The sequence below is a fragment of the Charadrius vociferus genome, unplaced genomic scaffold (genome assembly GCF_000708025.1).
Source record: "Charadrius vociferus isolate BGI_N301 unplaced genomic scaffold, ASM70802v2 scaffold257, whole genome shotgun sequence".
In the NCBI taxonomy this organism is placed as follows: domain Eukaryota; kingdom Metazoa; phylum Chordata; class Aves; order Charadriiformes; family Charadriidae; genus Charadrius; species Charadrius vociferus.
Genome location: NW_009649473.1, coordinates 2,163,954 through 2,179,894, shown reverse-complemented (window position 1 = coordinate 2,179,894; position 15,941 = coordinate 2,163,954). Strand labels below are relative to the sequence as shown.

The 15,941-nt window shown below is 46.6% G+C and overlaps 1 protein-coding gene across 1 annotated transcript in view; it reads left to right on the top strand.

The window, feature by feature from the left end:
• The window catches only part of GRIP2 (glutamate receptor interacting protein 2), a 59,806-nt gene that overhangs the window by 21,210 nt on the left and 22,655 nt on the right, over nucleotides 1-15,941 (top strand). Inside the window, exons 11-14 of the mRNA XM_009889870.1 lie at nucleotides 47-290; nucleotides 6,137-6,282; nucleotides 6,920-7,000; nucleotides 15,378-15,444. Coding sequence (XP_009888172.1) covers nucleotides 47-290; nucleotides 6,137-6,282; nucleotides 6,920-7,000; nucleotides 15,378-15,444 — 538 coding nt within the window. The remainder of the gene's footprint in view (nucleotides 1-46; nucleotides 291-6,136; nucleotides 6,283-6,919; nucleotides 7,001-15,377; nucleotides 15,445-15,941) is intronic.

Below are 15,941 nucleotides of genomic sequence, written 5' to 3'. Positions count from 1 at the left end.
TGTCTTGACCATGGCTACCCTGACCTTCTGCCTCTCTCCCTCTCAGTGTCGCTGGCCTCCAGCACAGTGGGTCCTGGCGGGCAGATAGTCCACACGGAGACGACAGAGGTGGTGCTCAGGGGAGACCCTTTGAATGGCTTCGGACTTCAGCTCCAGGGAGGCATCTTTGCTACCGAAACCCTGTCTTCCCCACCTCTCGTCCGTTTTATTGAGCCCGACAGCCCGGCAGAGAGGTTAGAGACCTTGCCCTTGGATGCTGATGGTGCTGCTGCTGAACATTTCATGGTTTGGTTTGTTTTCTCTCCTCAGAGGCTCATTTAGATATTTACTATCATCCTTGTAATATCTCCCATTCTTCACTGGGCATGGTTTACTGTCACTGCCATTTCTGCGCTCGTCGGCTGACCGCGGCCTCCCTCGCATCCCAGGTGAACGTCTTGGCACCAGGCTGCGGCTGTTCTGGGAGGAGGAGGAAGGGAGCGTGTGTCTGTGTGAGAGAGCCATTCCCATTCCTTTTTTTTTTTTTTCTTTTTTTTCCCCTCCTTTCTTTTTGAAAGGTAAAGCTTTTGTCTGGGTGCAGAAAGGGGAAAGACCTAAACAAGTGGGCTCAGCGAAGTGTTTTCTGGCGGGTTTCATTGTAACAGAGCCCAGTTATATTGGCCATAAAGCCAAGGTTTTGAACTGCAGAGGAGGGCTATGGTTGAGGAGCAGATAGGTGCTGCATTTAAGCACTCTTGGTTTTGGCTCTATAATGCTGGGAGAAGAGCAGAATGGAGGAGTGGCATTAACTGCTGCACGTCACCCCCTGGGAATAGCGGGAGCAATGACTGCTCTGGCAGCTGAGCCTCAGCTCGGGAGCTCTGGCTAAACTTTTCCCAACACCCTTGTTGGCTGGATCTAAATTCTGCTCAAGTGTCTGTGCGCTACAATGTAGATGTCCTCTAGCAAGGTTTTTCTCACTAAACGGACCAGGTCCCAGCACGACTTGAGCTCTTGTGGTGCGGAAAGGAGAGCTGGTTTCATTACGCAGATGAAATAGTGAGGGGTGAGCGAGCTGGCACTTATACCCCTGTGCTGGTTTCTCTTCCCGCCTGTGATTTTCACTGGTGGTCCATCCTGCCTAGGGCTGCCTGAGGTGAAACGATGTGGCAGCGCTCAGTGCCTGCAGCAGACCCTTCCTTGGGAGGACATGTCTCCAAGGGCCTCGTCAGCCTGCGCTGATGGTTTGGTGTCCCCAGGCCAGCCTGGGAAAACAGCACACAGGGCAGTCGTACGTCAGGGAAAGCACCTGCAAAAGGAAATGCCAGTCCGTGCTCTGCAGAGCGGTCTCTGCGTGGCAGCTTCTGCAGGCGGCCGATGCAGAAGAAGGGAGGAGGACGAGTGCCTGGTGCTTGTGTCTGTGGGAGGACAGGGATGAGGGGCTGGCACGGGAGAAAGAGTTGTCCTGAGTGGTACAGGTTAAGAGAGATTTCAAAAGCCTTTTATGCTTTTTGGTTTTTTTGTTTGCAAACAGGGTTTAAAAAGGAAAGTGATGGTGTTTGGAGGTTTTTTATGCTCTATTACCAGAGTGAATTTGGCTCACATTGCAAAGCACCAAACTCCTTTTATAAATCAGGCAGCAACAAAGCCTGCTGTCCCAGGGGAGGAGGGAGATGTGCTGAAATCCGCCTGGCTTTGTTTTATCCTCTTGCCAAGCCCGGAGCAAAAGCAAAGACTCACGGTGCAGTCTCGCTTGGCTCTAATGTGTCACACACGCTGCTCTCCCTCTTGGCTGCCCACCCAGCAGGACTCACGCTCTCCTGGCTGCCGCCTTCTGCTTTCTGGCAACAGGGAGCAATCCTCTCTGCATTTGCAGCCTGGATTTGATTTGGGGATTAAATCTCTGCGGTGTATTTCTTCCTTTCCTAGATGATGCTGTTCTCCCTAGCTGGCAGGAAAACACTGTCCTTCCCATCTTGAAGTGATAAGTGCACTGGGTTTGCAGCAAGGTGAAAAAGGCAGGTTTATGTTTTCATTTCGCTTTTTGTTTCTTGCTATCCCACAGAGCTTGTTTGCTCCATCCTTTCTAGATACCTTATTCCCTGTCCTTGAGAGGTTCTGCTGTAACTGCAGCCCAAGACATTAGAGCTGTTTTTCTCCCCTTTAAAAAGCAGGGCTCTTGGCTGAGCTACGCTCTTTCTTGTGCTGCAATTGTTGCCCTCTGCAAAAGAGGGTGAGTGGTGGGGATGCAGGGGTCGGGCTCAGAAGCCTGGGTCTGTCCTGCACATTCGCACGCTCCTGTGCAAGACCTGTGAATCTGAATGTGCTGTTGCACAAGGGCATGGTCCACAGTCGCTTGGTCCGTCTGGCTTGCTGTGGAGGAGCTGCTTCTGGGGTGTCTAGCAAATTTAAGTGGTACCAGGGAGGAGGATGGCATCATCTTCTTTTCAGGGAGGTTGGACCGCCTCACGTTCATTATCTGCTTCGTACTAGCTTGTGGCAGGCAGGTTGAAGCAAAAGCCGTCACCTCCCTGATGTACGATTTGTTTTACAGCAAATAGCTTCTAATAGACCTCCCTCCCCACCTGTTGTTTTGTTTCCTGGGTGCAAGATGAAGCCTTTGGGCTCCAAATGAGACAGTGATTCAGCCTCTCTTATCAGCAGGGAGGGTGGAATAGGAAGATGCCTGACATCCCCTCTTGGCTGCCTGGAAACACGCAGCTTTTGTGTCCTTCCTCCCCCAGCTGTCATTGCCAGCAGTGGGCTAATAGACCTCCCTCCCCACCTGTTGTTTTGTTTCCTGGGTGCAAGATGAAGCCTTTGGGCTCCAAATGAGACAGTGATTCAGCCTCTCTTATCAGCAGGGAGGGTGGAATAGGAAGATGCCTGACATCCCCTCTTGGCTGCCTGGAAACACGCAGCTTTTGTGTCCTTCCTCCCCCAGCTGTCATTGCCAGCAGTGGGAGAGTGTCTGGCTTCTCCATCCTGGTATCCATGAGTTACATATTTTCTAATTCTGCTCTGACACAGTTGTTTGATCGTTGTGTTTCTGGCTTTTGAGTATAAATGGTTTGCAAAAGGGAAGTTTAGCAGCTGGGTGAAGCTGTCAGCAAAACTTTGATCTTTTGGGGCTGGGACCCACGCACCAACGTGCACACGCAGATGTACAGACACACACAGATGTGGATGTCTGACCTGTGTAGGCCAGCTCTGGGGCATGTAGGGGCATGTAAGGGCATGACACATCGGTTTCCGTAGCCAGCGATATGGCCATGGTCACAGCTGCTGCTGCTCACACCACAGCTGGAGTTACCATGCAGATGTTGATGATGCTGAGTAAGATCTTTAGCGTGTATCCTGTCCAAGACTTGAATAGGCACTGCTCTGTGTCTAGCAAGACACCTCCACTGCTCTGTTGCTGCCTCTGAGCCAAGGAATGAGTCATGACAAAATGCAAATCTCTGCAATGCCAGGAGGACATTCTCAACATGGATTCCAACACATCCACAGGGCTGTCTTTCACTCCAGGAGATGCCTGTACTCTTGTTATTTCTGATTTTAAAGCACTTCTCCCCTGATGATCTCAAAGCACTTTGTGAGCTCTGGTGTTAGACTGCACATCTCTGAGGCAAATGCCCTCTCTTTGGGAAAGCTGTCCGAAAGGTTTGTGTAGGATCCCACAGCAGACCCAAGGAGAGGTCTGCAGGACCCTTGGCGCCCTGGGCAATGCTTCCAGCGCAAGGGCACATGATGGCTGGAAGCTGGTGTCTCTGGAATTATTCTGAAGGGTTAACAAGGCATGTCGGGTCTCCTTGCACTTGTGGAGGAAGCCAGAAGGTTGCTTCACTCCACAAACATTTATAAACCTGCAAGACTGGGGCTTAAACAACTGTGATTGACCAACGCTAATAGTAAAAGAAAGAAAATAATTCCGACCTAACAGAGCTATTGGCTGTAAAACACCCAGGCAAATCTACCTTGACTGAAGAAACACAAGAAATGGTTGTTTTGTGAGAAGGCAGCTCGGGTGGGAAAGGTGGCAAATGTTTGCTTTGATGCTCTATAAAAGTATCCTGTGATCTCCCAGCCCTTGCAGCTGAAATAGTGGTGCCAAAATGGTTTGTGTCCTTGTGTGACCTTGACATGACAGTGATGTCTATGTGATGCAGACGTTGATCCCTCTTTTCTGAAAGGTGCATTGTGGCCGTAGCAAGAGAGCTTTTGGTGCCAGAGGAGGCATCTCCTTGCCATCTTCATATTTATAAGCTGGTATTTCCAAGCACACCTATGTAGCTGCGTAGTCCAGTAAAGGACTGTAATTAAACTTGATGTAGTTTATTTGCAAGGGTGGATTCATTTATACACCATGGAGTTGTCTGTCCTAATCCAAGTCTCCTTGAACAAACAGCTCTGAATTTACATCTCATAAAATAGCCAGCATTTTTCCATGGATGGTATGAACTCAGGCAGCAGCGTAAATATACTGCAAGTTTAATTCCTTCCTACCAGTAAAATAACCTCCCTAGGCTCTCTCCAAACTTGCTCGTATCTCAGCTTTTGATGGGCCATGGCAAAAAATGTTGTGCTTGTGCATTCCTCTTGAATTTGGAGGTGTGTATTTTTTCTTGATAACCTGGCCGTTCGTAAACATCCTGTTGTTTGGAGGTGAATAATACAGTCAGTGTGTGTTGCCTTTGATGTTATCTTCGTGTGCCTGGAAGCTGTGGTACCCTGTTTTCGTACAATTGAATTGGGTATGAGTGATGAAGAGCGGCTGGAAGGATTAGTGAAAAACAAGCTGTCTTCCGTGAAATATCAGTGGAAACTGATGTCTAGAAAGCAGGGGGCAAAGGATGTCCTTGGTCGTTAAAGAGCAGGGGAATAAATGTTCTCTGGAGAAGGCTCAAAACAGGATAGCTGATGCCTTCTGGGAAATCTTTGTTGTAAAATAGCTCCAAATGTAGAGGTGAACCTTAGACTTGTTCCCATAATCCCCAACCTATTTTGCAGGCCACTCTGTAGCTTATGTTAATGATGGAGGAGGAATGGTTTCCCAAGCTCTGCTAAAGTGGACTGCCTTATAGACATCGTGATAATCTGAAAAGACGCGGTTGTAGCAAACAACTGATGAAGGGTGTGGAGGAGAAGGAAGATGAGCAACTTCCCGGGGCCAGTCACAGGGAAAACTACACTCTTTATTTTGTAGAGCTCAGTAAGGTGGAGGATTGTCTTGCTGGTGTGACAGTATATTTAAATAAACAAAAAAAAAAAAAAAGAAAGAAAGAAAGAAGGGAGAGTGGATATTGAATGTAGTGGTTCATGTGTGAAAAAAACCCTTGCTTATAAATACAGAGGGGTCCCAAGAGACAGACCATGCTGTAGCAGTGTATCTCCAACGTAGCCTTATCATCATTGTTTTTCTTTCAAAGTAAAAAAACCTGCTGATCTGTGCTCTTGGACAAAGTGGGTCTAAACCAAAAACCCCAAAGTGCCAGTTGTGGTTATATTGGTGCGATATTGCATCAGAATAATATTGGCCTTTCAAGGCAGTTAAACAGTATCAATGTACATTTGGCTTCCAGAAATGCAATTACAAGGGATAAATGATTATCCAATTTGCTGAGACATTTCAGTGAGTTCACTGGATTGTAGCTTCAATATTAGCCATGTGTTAAGCAGAGGACTCCATGCAATTTTCAGTGCTGTTAGTTTTGGTTTCAGAGAGTGCAGGTACATGGAAAGAGCCGTATACCATTAGATAGGGTAGGCGAGCACATGCCCTTGCATTTGTCACTCATCTCTTGGACATGGCATTGATTTTTAGGAAGGTGAGGGTTACTTTTTTTTTCCTTCCTGGAAGTTGCAGGAAATATGACCAAAAATGATTATTTAGGAGCAAACTATGTCTGAACTTAAGCAAACCACAAGGGTTTGCTGCCCTGTGACCTTCCAGGGGCTCTTGACCCTGGGATGGGTGTTGCAGAATGAGTTATCTTCTCTTTGGGGCCACTTCTGCAGGATTTGTCACTACTCTATGTGTCTTATAACAGATTTGCATGGCAAAAGTAACTCATGGCTGGTTGTGGGGTTGTTTTTTTTTCTCCTTTCCTCTTTTTTCCTGCCTCCTTGTTCCCTTCCCCTCTTTTCCCAACTGCAGGTGTGGGCTACTACAAGTAGGAGACAGAGTCCTTTCTATCAACGGCATTGCGACTGAGGATGGGACTATGGAGGAAGCTAATCAGCTTTTGCGTGATGCCGCGCTGACGAACAAAGTGGTGCTCGAGGTTGAATTTGATGTAGCAGGTATGTTTCCAAAGGAACTGCTGCTCCTCACTACCAGCGGGACTCTGCCAGTGCCTTTGCTGACCCGCAGGAGGGAGTGTATTCACACAACTACGTGAGGTTTTTGCTAGAGCTCAGAGGGAAGAGTCCCATTTCTCGTTGTTCTCTAATGCGCACCGAGATAGAGGGTCCTTCTTCTGTCCTTTCATAAATGCCTTGTGCTCACCACTTGCCTGAGATAAGCCTAAAGAGTAGATGAAGAGGCCACCTGCACTTTAAATATTTGCCCGTTAATATGAATAATATTAATTTATGGCCGTGAAGCAAGGAGGGAGCCAAAGCTATTGGCTGGGGCTAAAGTGCAGGTTTGTATTAAAAAAGAAAAAAGTTTTTTTCCTTTTACATTGACAGGGCTGCCTCAATCTTGAAATACAGCATGATGTGAGCACTTCACTTGAAGTTCAGAGCATGTATTTTTAATGAGAATCCAAATTTTAACCTCAAGTCCACAGGGCTTCACATAACAACCTTATTTGAACCAATAAAGCTGAATTTTATGTGCTTGTTTTTCCTGGTTCCAAAGAAACCATCCATGCAACTGAAAACTCTCTTTTTTTTTTTCTCCTATTTTCTTTTTTGTCTGTTTTTGGTTTTATAGAGTCTGTCATACCCAGCAGCGGTACTTTTCATGTTAAATTGCCCAAGAAAAGAGGTGTAGAGCTTGGAATTACAATCAGCTGTAAGTATTGCTCACACTTGTGCTAGCAGTTGCAAAAGCCGCTGCTTCCCACCCTGGCACATCAGAGGGGCCCAATGGAGAGAGATAAGATTACATGGGGTTTCCTTGTAGCGCTCGCAGTGCTTGTGATTTATCCCAAACTGAATTAGACGTGTGGTTCCTGCCTCCACGAGCTGGCAGCTGCAGAAAAAAGCAGCTACATGGAGGGTTGGGGCAAAGGATGCATCTCAGCTGATCAGTTGGTCTGTGCTGCAGACTAATATTATATTATTAGTAATATTATTTTTATTCCCTTGCTCACAGTTGTATTATGTTCCTTTTAAAAAAGAATCGCCTGGGTGTGGTGGGACTCTTGCAGGGAGAGGTGGAGGGAGGAGAGTGCGAGGTGAACCCACAGTTTGAATGGTAGAGAGGAGAAACTGCCAAGATGAGGAGGAGAAGGAGGATGAAGAGGATGGCAGGTCTTAGAGGTGGGGGAAGGCACTGTAGGGACAGGAGAGTGCTGGGCAGGGTTTGCCGGGAGTTGTTGTATTGACTAACAGCGGACATGGAGGAGGAGATTCATATGCCAGGACTTGGTGGACACTGAGAGAATGAGACATAAACCTTTTTATTTCTTTTCTCTCTTCTCTGCTTACTCTTGATTACTTATCTTTGTTTCTCTTCTGAAGTGTATTTTTCACTTAAAGACCTTCTGGCCTCTTTGGAGCGGATGCTGTAAGGGGATGATATAGGCAGATCCAGCCCCAATTTCTGGCCAGCTAGAGGTCTTGTTATGCCTCGCATCAGTGAACTTTTCCTTTATAGCAAATGTGGGCAGGTCTCACATCACTCATCCCTCTTTCGCTGCTGGGTAAACTGACTTGAATCGTCTCAGATTTGCCATGCTCAGGGGATGCCACCACCTCTCAGCTGAAACAAAGCAACTTGTGAAACTGCAGTAATGGGATCTTGCATCTAAGCCCTGGGGAGCGTAGACCCAGCGGTGTCTGGGGAATGGAGTCACTAGGGACACTTTAAAAGGAGGTTTCATTAAAATAGATAAGCTATTTGCAATTACCTCTTGGCATTTACAGCATTAGTCAGTGAGTTAATTGGAGGTGTTCTGGTCTAAGTAGGGTGATGCTCAGGAGTGACTCGAACATTGACGGGGTGATGGCTTTGCACCCTCTGTTATTTCTTCTCCCTCTTCCCCGCTTTCCCTATTTGTGCCACAAGGATAATCCTGAGACATAACAGCACAGTATTTAACATTTGGCTCGGTAGCAATTACTGTCTGAAGACATCAAAGTGCCTTCCGAAAGCAGCGGGGTGGCCATAATGACATTTCAGTGGCAGGGGAGCCGGGCACGGTGCAGAGCCCAGCCTGTGCCAGGCTCCCAGCCTGCTGCCCTCGCCGCTGCCTTGGCGGTGCAGTCTCGGGTAGCGACCTAGGGCGATGGAGCTGGTAGCAAAACACTTCTGGCTTGAGCGTGGACAGGGTTGCACACCATTTAAGCTTCAAAGCTCAGTTTGTGTCTGGGGCTGGGGAGCAAAACAAACCTGGGAGTTGACGGCAAGAATATTCGATTTTGTTTGTGGAGTCTCACTTGAATGGGATCTGCTTCAGATGTGCATTTACACTTCAAACGTATTTTTATGTTGAAAATGTTTTCGTTTGAAATTTGTTTAAAAAAATTGATTTCACGCTTTTTTTTTAAATCAACGCTAAATAAAAAGAAACTGACCCATGGGTTTTAAATAGTTAGATACCCATTATCCAACTACAAAGGAGTTTTTTAACAATATAATAGACTTAATCCTTTTGATTGTTGAATGTGTTTGCAGGACACTGTTTAAGTAGTGCATACGCATAAACTTAAGGTATATTTCAGTCCTTTGCTGAGTCAAAGCCAAAATTATATTTACAAATGGCGCAAAAGACAGCCAGCCAGAAAATGCAGTGGCAAGGATGAAATGCTAGTTGAATTCTAATTCTGTTTTCATATATTAGTCTGTATAAGCCTATGTCCACATGACCCTTAGCAAATTAGATCATCATTTTGTCACTCTGCCTCTGACTGGGCAGATAAATACACCAGTTTCAAACATTAAAACCAAAGCCAGCAGCCTTATGGTAAATACCTCCTGCAGAGACATGATGTGCATGCAGGAGCGTGATGCAAGCAGCAAGAGAAAAGAGGTAAAAATAACTCTCTTTTGCTCAGTTCCTCCCAGTTCTGCTGATTTGAATGCTTGTATAGATCTAGAAACAGCTTTTATAGCTTTTCCTCTGACAAGGAAAAGCATAAAACTGCTGTTTTAAAGTAGGGGACTTGGTTTACTGGCCTCCCACATTGGATTCCTCTTCCCTGCTCTGTAAAGCTGGGACAGGTTAAATAGATGACAAGCCAGAGGGGTCAGTAGAAGACCCCCCACACTGTCGTGGTCACAGAATTGGGTTTCTTCTAAAACTTTGTGGTCCAGCTACACTGCAGATGAAAGATGAGTTGCTTTCGTTGAGTTTCGCCTCTCGGCTTCAGCAGGCTCATCTGTAGTTAATTCCTCTGTCTAGGAGGGTTTGCTACTGCCTTCTTACGCGGGCAGAAAGTGTTACGACCTCATCAGAAGAGCACTACAGAAATAAAAGCGATCAAGTTCTTGCTGTGCTGTGGCTCTCAGAGCTAATCGGGAGATGGGTTAAGTAAAGGGAGGGGAGAGCAGGATTCTTGATGGATGCGTTGGAAGAATTTGTGTAATGGAGCTGGCTGCGGGAGGAACCATAAATCTGCTGGAAAGCCTCATAAAAGGGGCTGAACACCCAGAAGGTTTTTGTATGAGACGGGCAGGCATTGCTGGGTCTGGGATAGACATACAGAGAGGGTCTATGCTTGCTCCTGGTGAGGGGCAGGTGTTTGCTGAGGGCATTTCATCTTCTCTGAGGTCTCAGGGTTTGCTGGAAGGAGAAAGCTTGGGCTGAGCGAGCCCCGGTTGTGGTCTGGGCACCTGGCTGGGTGCACCCAGATGGGTTTCTTCCTCCTGCTCAAACCCAAAGAGGGTGGCAAAGGGACACAGCAAATTGAGACACATGATGCAAATATTTGCATATAGCATTATTTCCTCTTCCATTCCCCACAGGATGAATAGGAAATCCAAGGGGTGAGTCTTTCACTGGCTCTGCTTTGTATTTCTGTGGCACCTCGGTGCCCTTGCCTCATCTCAGTCTCCTACAGTTGCTAAATGAAAATTAGCAAAGCGAAAACACTGAGGCTGCCTCGTGTGCGCTGCTTCCATGCACTTCGTCCAGGGGTGAAGGGCCAAGAAGCCAGCGAAATCACTCTCGTTTTCTCCATACTCCAGTGCCTCGGTTTCTGTGCCGGGGAGAAGGCTGCCTTTGTTTGTAAAGCAGCTGCTCTGCTTGAAGAGCGAAGTGCGCGCTCCTTTCTGCTCCGCCAGGTTCAAAGAGCTGTGTGGGTTGTGAAGCTCAACTGTTTGCAGAGACCTCTGAGGTGCTCTGAGCGGTCGGGATGCAAAGACCTGCAAACTCAGATTTTTGGCACAGGGATGTGAAGGTGTGGCTCTTGTTAGCCTGAACTTCTCATCCCCATTAGCAGGACACATGCCTTAAGTGCTCTGATCTTGCTGGCTGCATTCAGTTCTAATGATGCAGTTATGCCTTTGTGGGTTTTCTGTAAATCTCTTACAAATCAAAATCTCCAGCAGTGAGAAGCTAATAGTCATGTATTCTTGTGTGTTCAATACCTGACCTCTTAAAATAAGATATGGATTTGTTATTAGCCTCTGGAAAATGATAGTTGATTACACAAAAGATTGCTTTTGTGTTTTCTTTATTTTTTTTTCTTTTTTTTTTTTTTGGTCTGTCTCAAATATCCCCTCCAAGGGCTAGTTATGAAATTCACTGCAGGGTACAGGTGTGTTGTTGCTCTTTAAACAGATACTGAAATTACTGTTCATTTTAGCTATGCATTAATGCTTTATATAGCACGTTTATCAAATTACCTTTATATATCTTAACAAATCAGTTCCCATGCCCTTGGCTTGAAGTACTGCAGATAAGGAGCAGGTAGTATATCTGCTTGAGGGTGATAAAACCGGAATTTGGATAGATAGATAACTTCGATTAAGTCGCTTAAGCAGTGTAATCACTGTCCTAGTGAGAAGATGGATCTGTGAGCTGAGCAAATAGCAAATCTAGCTTTGCCGGCGCTGGATTAACCTGAGACCTGCCGCCAGCCCGGCAGAGTGTGTCTGCACGCGGCAGTGTGCCCGGCAGCCGCCTGTCCTACCCCCGCTAACGCTGCAGCTTCAACTGAGATTTGCAGCTGATTCGCTCCGGTGCTTTTACCGAAGTGGGATATTCTGTCCCGGTTTTGCTACCTGGAGATTTTGAAAGGAAATAGATCAGTGGCGGGGTAAATATCCTGCTGGAGGCGCTGATAATTTATGCACCTGCTGCTAAAACTAATGAATTATAACGGAAAAAGTTGAGTACTGGGGATTTGATTTTCACTGCTGCTTTTTGTAATCGATCCTGATTTGCTTTCATTCCTGTTCTCATTCCTTAGCTATCATGACGCTATTGGGTTTCTTATTTTGTTTGTTTTTTCCCATTTATAAATGCTTGCTTTCTTAAATGTATTCTGATGGCATTATTACAATTTCTTTAATTACGCATTGGCAGAGTGCTGCTTTGGTTTGGTCAATAACAAAGGGCATTTATAATGGGTTGATGTGTGTGAGATATGTGCTCGTGCTCCTTGGAGGGGAATAATTTACCAATACGAGTCATTATGCATTCTATTAAAAACACAAACCGGACATGTGTTTCTGGCCTCGTCATCCATCATAGCGTAAACGCCAAGCGAGCCAGAATCCCAGCAGAGGTGGTGAGAGACTGAAAGCAATTTATAAAAAGTAAATAACAGTATTGATCAATTCACCTTTTTATCACTGCCCTGTCACCACCGCCAAGCAGTGTTTTCATTTTGAGTTTCTCCCCCACCCCACACTTCTACCTTCACCAGCTGTTGATTTACGGAGCTTTCTCTGGGCCACTGGAGCCGAAAATATGAATGTATCTGAAAAAGAGCCTACTTCCACCTGAAGTGGTTTGCCCTGGCAGATGGGGGCCACAACCAGAGCGCCTGCCGAGAGCGAGCGTGGGTTTCTGCACAGCAGCGTCTGCCTCTCCATCCATCTCTCCCTTCCACTCCCTTTGCTGCCGTCTCCCTTTTACAGACGGGAAAGCAAGACCCAGAGGCAAGGCTGGACATCCGAACCGTGGCTTCCTGCAGCAAGCAGAATTACCAAGGCAATGTCCTTTGAAGAGAAATAACCTCATTGGTAGCAGAAGCGAACGGATGAAAAGGCTTTACTCATCTGTGCAAGTGTCTTAACTCCAAAGACCACAGCCCTAATAAAATAATAATGTAGTTTAAGGGTTTTTTTTCATTGCAGGCAAATTGGAAACCGTTTATCCAAAATCTCACCAGGGATCTACATATCTAATGCCTCTGACCTTGACTGAGTCACCACGTCAGTGACGTTGCAGCCCTCCTGCCTGTAGGCAGGGCAGCCGTTACACAGAGACGTGTTGTCACCCTGTGTGAGCGGCCCAGGACTGTTAAAAACGCGGGTCCCGGGGTGGGCGGGGGCAGCCTGGTCCCAGCTGATGGGCAGAAAGTGCAACTGGGCGCTCTGCTGGTGCACTGGGAAGGGCTTTGGGGTGCCAAAGGTGGATTAATGGAGTTAGTAACTGCTGTTTTTTAAAACAAACAGCAAGTGACTGTTCCGTGCTTTAAGATTTTGTTATCTTAACTTTGCATTTATGCCTCTTGAGAGAGAACAATTATTCATGAAGTCTCTCTAACTTACCTGTCTGATTTGTAGGTGCTGACTAATAATGATGGTTTTATAAAGCCTTTCCATTTTGCACTAAGTGATTATTTAAAGCAGAGGGCTGCCATTTATTAAAGTTTGGGTACTCTGATGGTAGGGACAGATGTATGCAGTTGTACATGGCTCTTCCATTTAACTGGTCTCAAGAAAATCTGTTTGGAAAGCACAACTTCCAAAAAAAGCACAAGCAAAACCCAGAATGATTTTTTCCTTAAAACTTGCTCTGTTTCCTAATGGACACAGCACTCAGTTTGTCACCCTTGCTTCTGATATCGGAAGCTTGTGCTACGTTCAATGCTGGCACCTACTGCGGAGCTGCAGAAGGACGAGGTCTCGCTCTGCTCAGAGACTGACCATGGACAGGATCCCCCCACGTGTCAAAGGGCTTGTAAGGCAGATGCTGAGATAAACACCATCTCTGCAGAGTTGTTGCTGGCATGTCGTTGTCTATATTTGCTTTTCCCTTTTTTCTTTTTCCCCCTTTTTTTTTTTTTTTTTCCTTTTCTTTTCCCCCCTCTTTGCTCTTTTGAGTGTTCACAGTCTCTGGACACATCATTCCAGCTGTGGCTGTGTCAGGTTTAGAGATGGCCATCCCCAACCCACCACCAGGACTGTGGAGATCTTCCCTAACCCCTTTCTGTCACGCTGCCTCTGCTTTGAAGCTAATAAACAAACCTTGCAGTGAAAAGTATTTTTGCTAACCTGGATCGTTTTGACAGAACCGGGCTAGGGAGCAATTAAACATGCAGCGATGCCAGCCTGACCCAGGGCTCAGGGTGTGCTAACAGGGTCTCCTGTCGCTGCCGCTCAGACCACCTTGTTGTGCACCTCTCAGCAGCAAACACATGTCCTATATTGAAGAAGAGAACAGCAGTAGTAATAATGGCGATACTTCTCCATCCATTGTGCTGTTAGTCCATGGTGTGCGGCCTTCTTAATCAGAGGGGGGATTTCTGCATTGATTTTTAGCTGCACAAGCTGAACCTCATCCTTCCCTCCCACCACTCAACTCTGCCTGGGATGTGTTGGTCTTTGTGCTGGCTGGTTTATGACACAGGCTGGTTGAACAGAGGCATGAGCCCTTGGTGAATCTCCACAACCCGTCTGCTTCTCTTCGACCTGTGTCCACAAAAGCTGAATGTGAGTGTCCAGACCAAAATTGCCTGGCACCACGCTGCTGTTAGAGATGGGGAAAATAATTCTTCCAGGCTCTGTATCATTCAGCAGTTGCATTGCCGTGACTATTATAAAATCAGTCACAGTCTGCTCTTTGCTGCCTGACATAACTTTCATACTCAGCACTGTTACGACTGAGGTTGGCTGTCTTTTCTCCCTGTTCAATACAGAAGGTTTAGTTATATCTGGGAGAGGGTATCTTTAAAGGTGACGGGTTAGCACATACCTTTTTAAATCTCACAAATGAATGTAAACAACAAAAAATCTAGAGCAGAGAGGTTGGTAAGACAAAGCAGTTATTCCTTTATGTCTGACTTTCTGGGATGCTCTCTGCTGTTCAGGCAGGTGGATCTCTGTGTGGGTGATGCCACGTGCCTCACAGATATTTTAATCTCTGACCTGCACCTGATATGTTCAGATGCTGCAAGTTCCTTCCTTCCTACGCAGTTTTTGCTGAGAAGCTCCGTCAGCTTTAAATGAGAGGATGCAATTCCCATAGCAAGGCAGGAGGGAGTGACACGGGGTGAAAAGGATGCTCTTGGTATGTGTTTGGTGTGTGGATGGCAGAGGGGTCAGGAGGGGTTCGAGTCATAAATCTCACTTGGATTTCTCAAGAGAGCAGAAGGTCTTGCAGGCAAATTTGAAAATGCAAATGCTCCCAGAGATGCGTGGTCGCATCTCTCGTGGGCTGAAAAAGTTATCAGGGTCAGGCGGGAGAGAATAGTTGGAAACCACCCCTTCCAGACCAGCCCCGATTTATCCGGTTGGATGATGAAGTGACCTGGGGAGCTGAACTAGCTAGAAAACAGTGTTTTATCTAATTCTTCCTGGGTTATTTTCCACCTGGAAAATTTCCCAGCCCACCTTACTTCGAGAACACAGAAATGCTTATATTAACCACAGCACTGAGCTAGGTACTCCCTAGGCAGCAGTGCTGATGTCTGACTACTGCTGCAGCCATTGACTCACTTGGTGTCTCACGTCAGAGATGTGGGTGAGCGGGTGTCCAGCAGTGCTGGGATCGGGCAGTCCCACCTCTTGCTGCTGGACGCCACCGGTCCTCCCCTTCAGGAAGAGACCGAAGGAAGCAGCTAGCTAACTAGGGCAAAGGACGATCAACAAACATTTGCAGGGATTCACTTCTTTTTTTTTTCCCGGTGTGGCTTCCAGTGTTCAAGTGTGAAGCATCATTTTGTCAAAGGAATATAAATTCCCTTTCCTTACAACTCCTTCTCCTGATTAACCCTCCCCATCCTAGACGTCAGACTCCATACCAAGCCTTGTACCCGTGTGTCTCTTGCAGCTGCAAGCAGAAAGCCAGGGGAGCCTTTGATCATCTCTGACATCAAGAAGGGGAGCGTAGCACACAGGTGAGTGCAGAGTTTCCTATCTGCCAAACCCATTGCAAATCGTCCAGCCCAGTAAGGAGAAGTAGCGTGCAGCCCAAGCAATAGCACTTGGGTCTGGATTTTGCCAACATCCAAGGAGATCTCAACCCTAGAAGTTTCTTTTACACCACAGTAGGTTTTGCAATAAAAACTGCCTGTATTGAAGCAAGTAGAGTTGAGCTAATGGAGAAGGTGACCGGGGCATTGATTCAGATGTCTGCTGACCCTACAGGAGATGGATGTTTAGCATTTAAGAGCATGTGGTAAAGGGCTTCATATATTGCATAAGGTGCTATGGCTCATCAGGTAGTTTGCCATGTCTCAGCTCCTGCTCGGGTGAAGAGAATGAGTGAATTGTGGGCACCGGTGGAGAACTGTGCAAATAACTCGGCATTTATTGACTTCACCTCTGATCCCAACACCTCATAGCAAGGCTTTCAGAGGAATTTAGTGCTGCTGGAGGGCTCATTTCTAACAGT